Source organism: Manacus vitellinus, unplaced genomic scaffold (assembly GCF_001715985.3).
Source record: "Manacus vitellinus isolate BGI_N305 unplaced genomic scaffold, ASM171598v3 scaffold_84_pilon, whole genome shotgun sequence".
Taxonomy (NCBI): Eukaryota; Metazoa; Chordata; class Aves; order Passeriformes; family Pipridae; genus Manacus; species Manacus vitellinus.
The window spans coordinates 51,922-53,238 of NW_021940840.1; the positions used below are offsets into that span (position 1 = coordinate 51,922).

General features: G+C 66.2%; 1 protein-coding gene across 1 annotated transcript in view; it reads left to right on the plus strand.

The window, feature by feature from the left end:
• GAS2L1 (growth arrest specific 2 like 1) overlaps positions 1 to 1,311 on the plus strand; it is a 12,407-nt gene extending 11,096 nt beyond the window's left edge. The window contains exon 2 of the mRNA XM_029964912.1: positions 4 to 1,311. Coding sequence (XP_029820772.1) covers positions 4 to 542 — 539 coding nt within the window. The 3' untranslated portion in view covers positions 543 to 1,311. The remainder of the gene's footprint in view (positions 1 to 3) is intronic.
• The last annotated feature ends 6 nt before the right edge of the window (positions 1,312 to 1,317 follow it).

The following is a 1,317-nucleotide window of genomic DNA, read 5'->3' on the forward strand; positions in this document are numbered from 1 at the left end:
CTTCCTCCCTCAACGTGTTCGCCAAGCACGGGCTGCCCGCCGAGGACGGGCGGCGGAGCGGGAACAGCGACGGCAACAACAACAACGGGAACAACGGGAACAACGACGGGCTGTGCCCCCCGACGCTGCCCTCCAACCCCTCCGTGGGGGACGTGAGGCGCCGCTCCACCCTCTCCAGCTCCTCCGACGAGAGCTGCTGCTTCCCGGCCTCCTGGGACAACCGGGAGACTCCCGGGAATCCCGGCTCCGACACCGACTGGGCGCCCGGGGAGGACGAGCTGCTGGAGATGGAGGAGACCCCCCTCGCCCCGGGGGTCTCCACGCCCCCGCGGCGGCCCTGGGCCAAGCCCCGGCTGGACACGCAGCCCCACAAGGCGCCGTCCCGGATCCCCACCCCGAGGGGTTACGGGGTCGGGACCCCCCGGCCCCACAACGGCAGCCCCAAGGCCTGGGGGGCCCTGCAGAGCGTCTTCTCCTCCCTGCTGGAGCCCCCCTGGGCCCCGCGGGAGCGCGAGGGGCTGGAGGAGGACACGTGGCCGTGAGAGGTGGCCACGGCACCCCTGGGGACATCCCGGAGCGGCCACTGGAGGTGGCAGCCGTGTGGAGACGTGATGGACGTGGCCCGGGGGCGGGCAGGACGCCTTCACCCGGTGACTGTTGGCAGGGGGGTGGGCCCTGCGAGGAGCCCCCAGCCCCAGGCAGGCCCAGAGGGCCCCGGGTGTGCCCCCAGCCCCCGGGGAGCAGCTCCGTGGGGGTGGTGGTGTGGTCATGGTGGAGGTGGCCAGAGCAGAACTGGCACCTGGGAATGGGGCTGGAGAGCCCCTGGCTCTGCTCAGCTGGGACTCTTCATCTCTTCTCATTCTTCTCATCTTGTTTTCTCCTCCTCTTCGTGCTATTCTTGTCATCCTCCTCCTCATCATCTCATGTTCTCTCATATTTCTACTCTTCTTTTGGTCACCTTCTCCCTACTCTTGTCTTCTCCTCCGTGGCCTTTGTGTCCTTCTCATCATCACCTTCTCTTCTCGACCTTGTCCTCCTCTTGTCTCCTTCTCTTCTTGGCCTTCTTGTCCCCTTGTCATCATCACCTCCTTGGTCGCTTTTTTGTTATTTTCATCTTCTTGGTCATCTCCTGCCTCTCTTCTCTCCCTCCTCTTCCCTCCACCCCTGAGATGACTTGGGGACGTGCAGCTTGTCACCACAACCCGGATTTGAGGTCAGGAGGGGGGTCACTGTGTCCCCTCCGGCCCCAGCACTGCTGGGATGATGTCCCCAGGGTGGGACAGGGCTGTGCCCCCCGTGGCCCCCACCCCTCGGGCC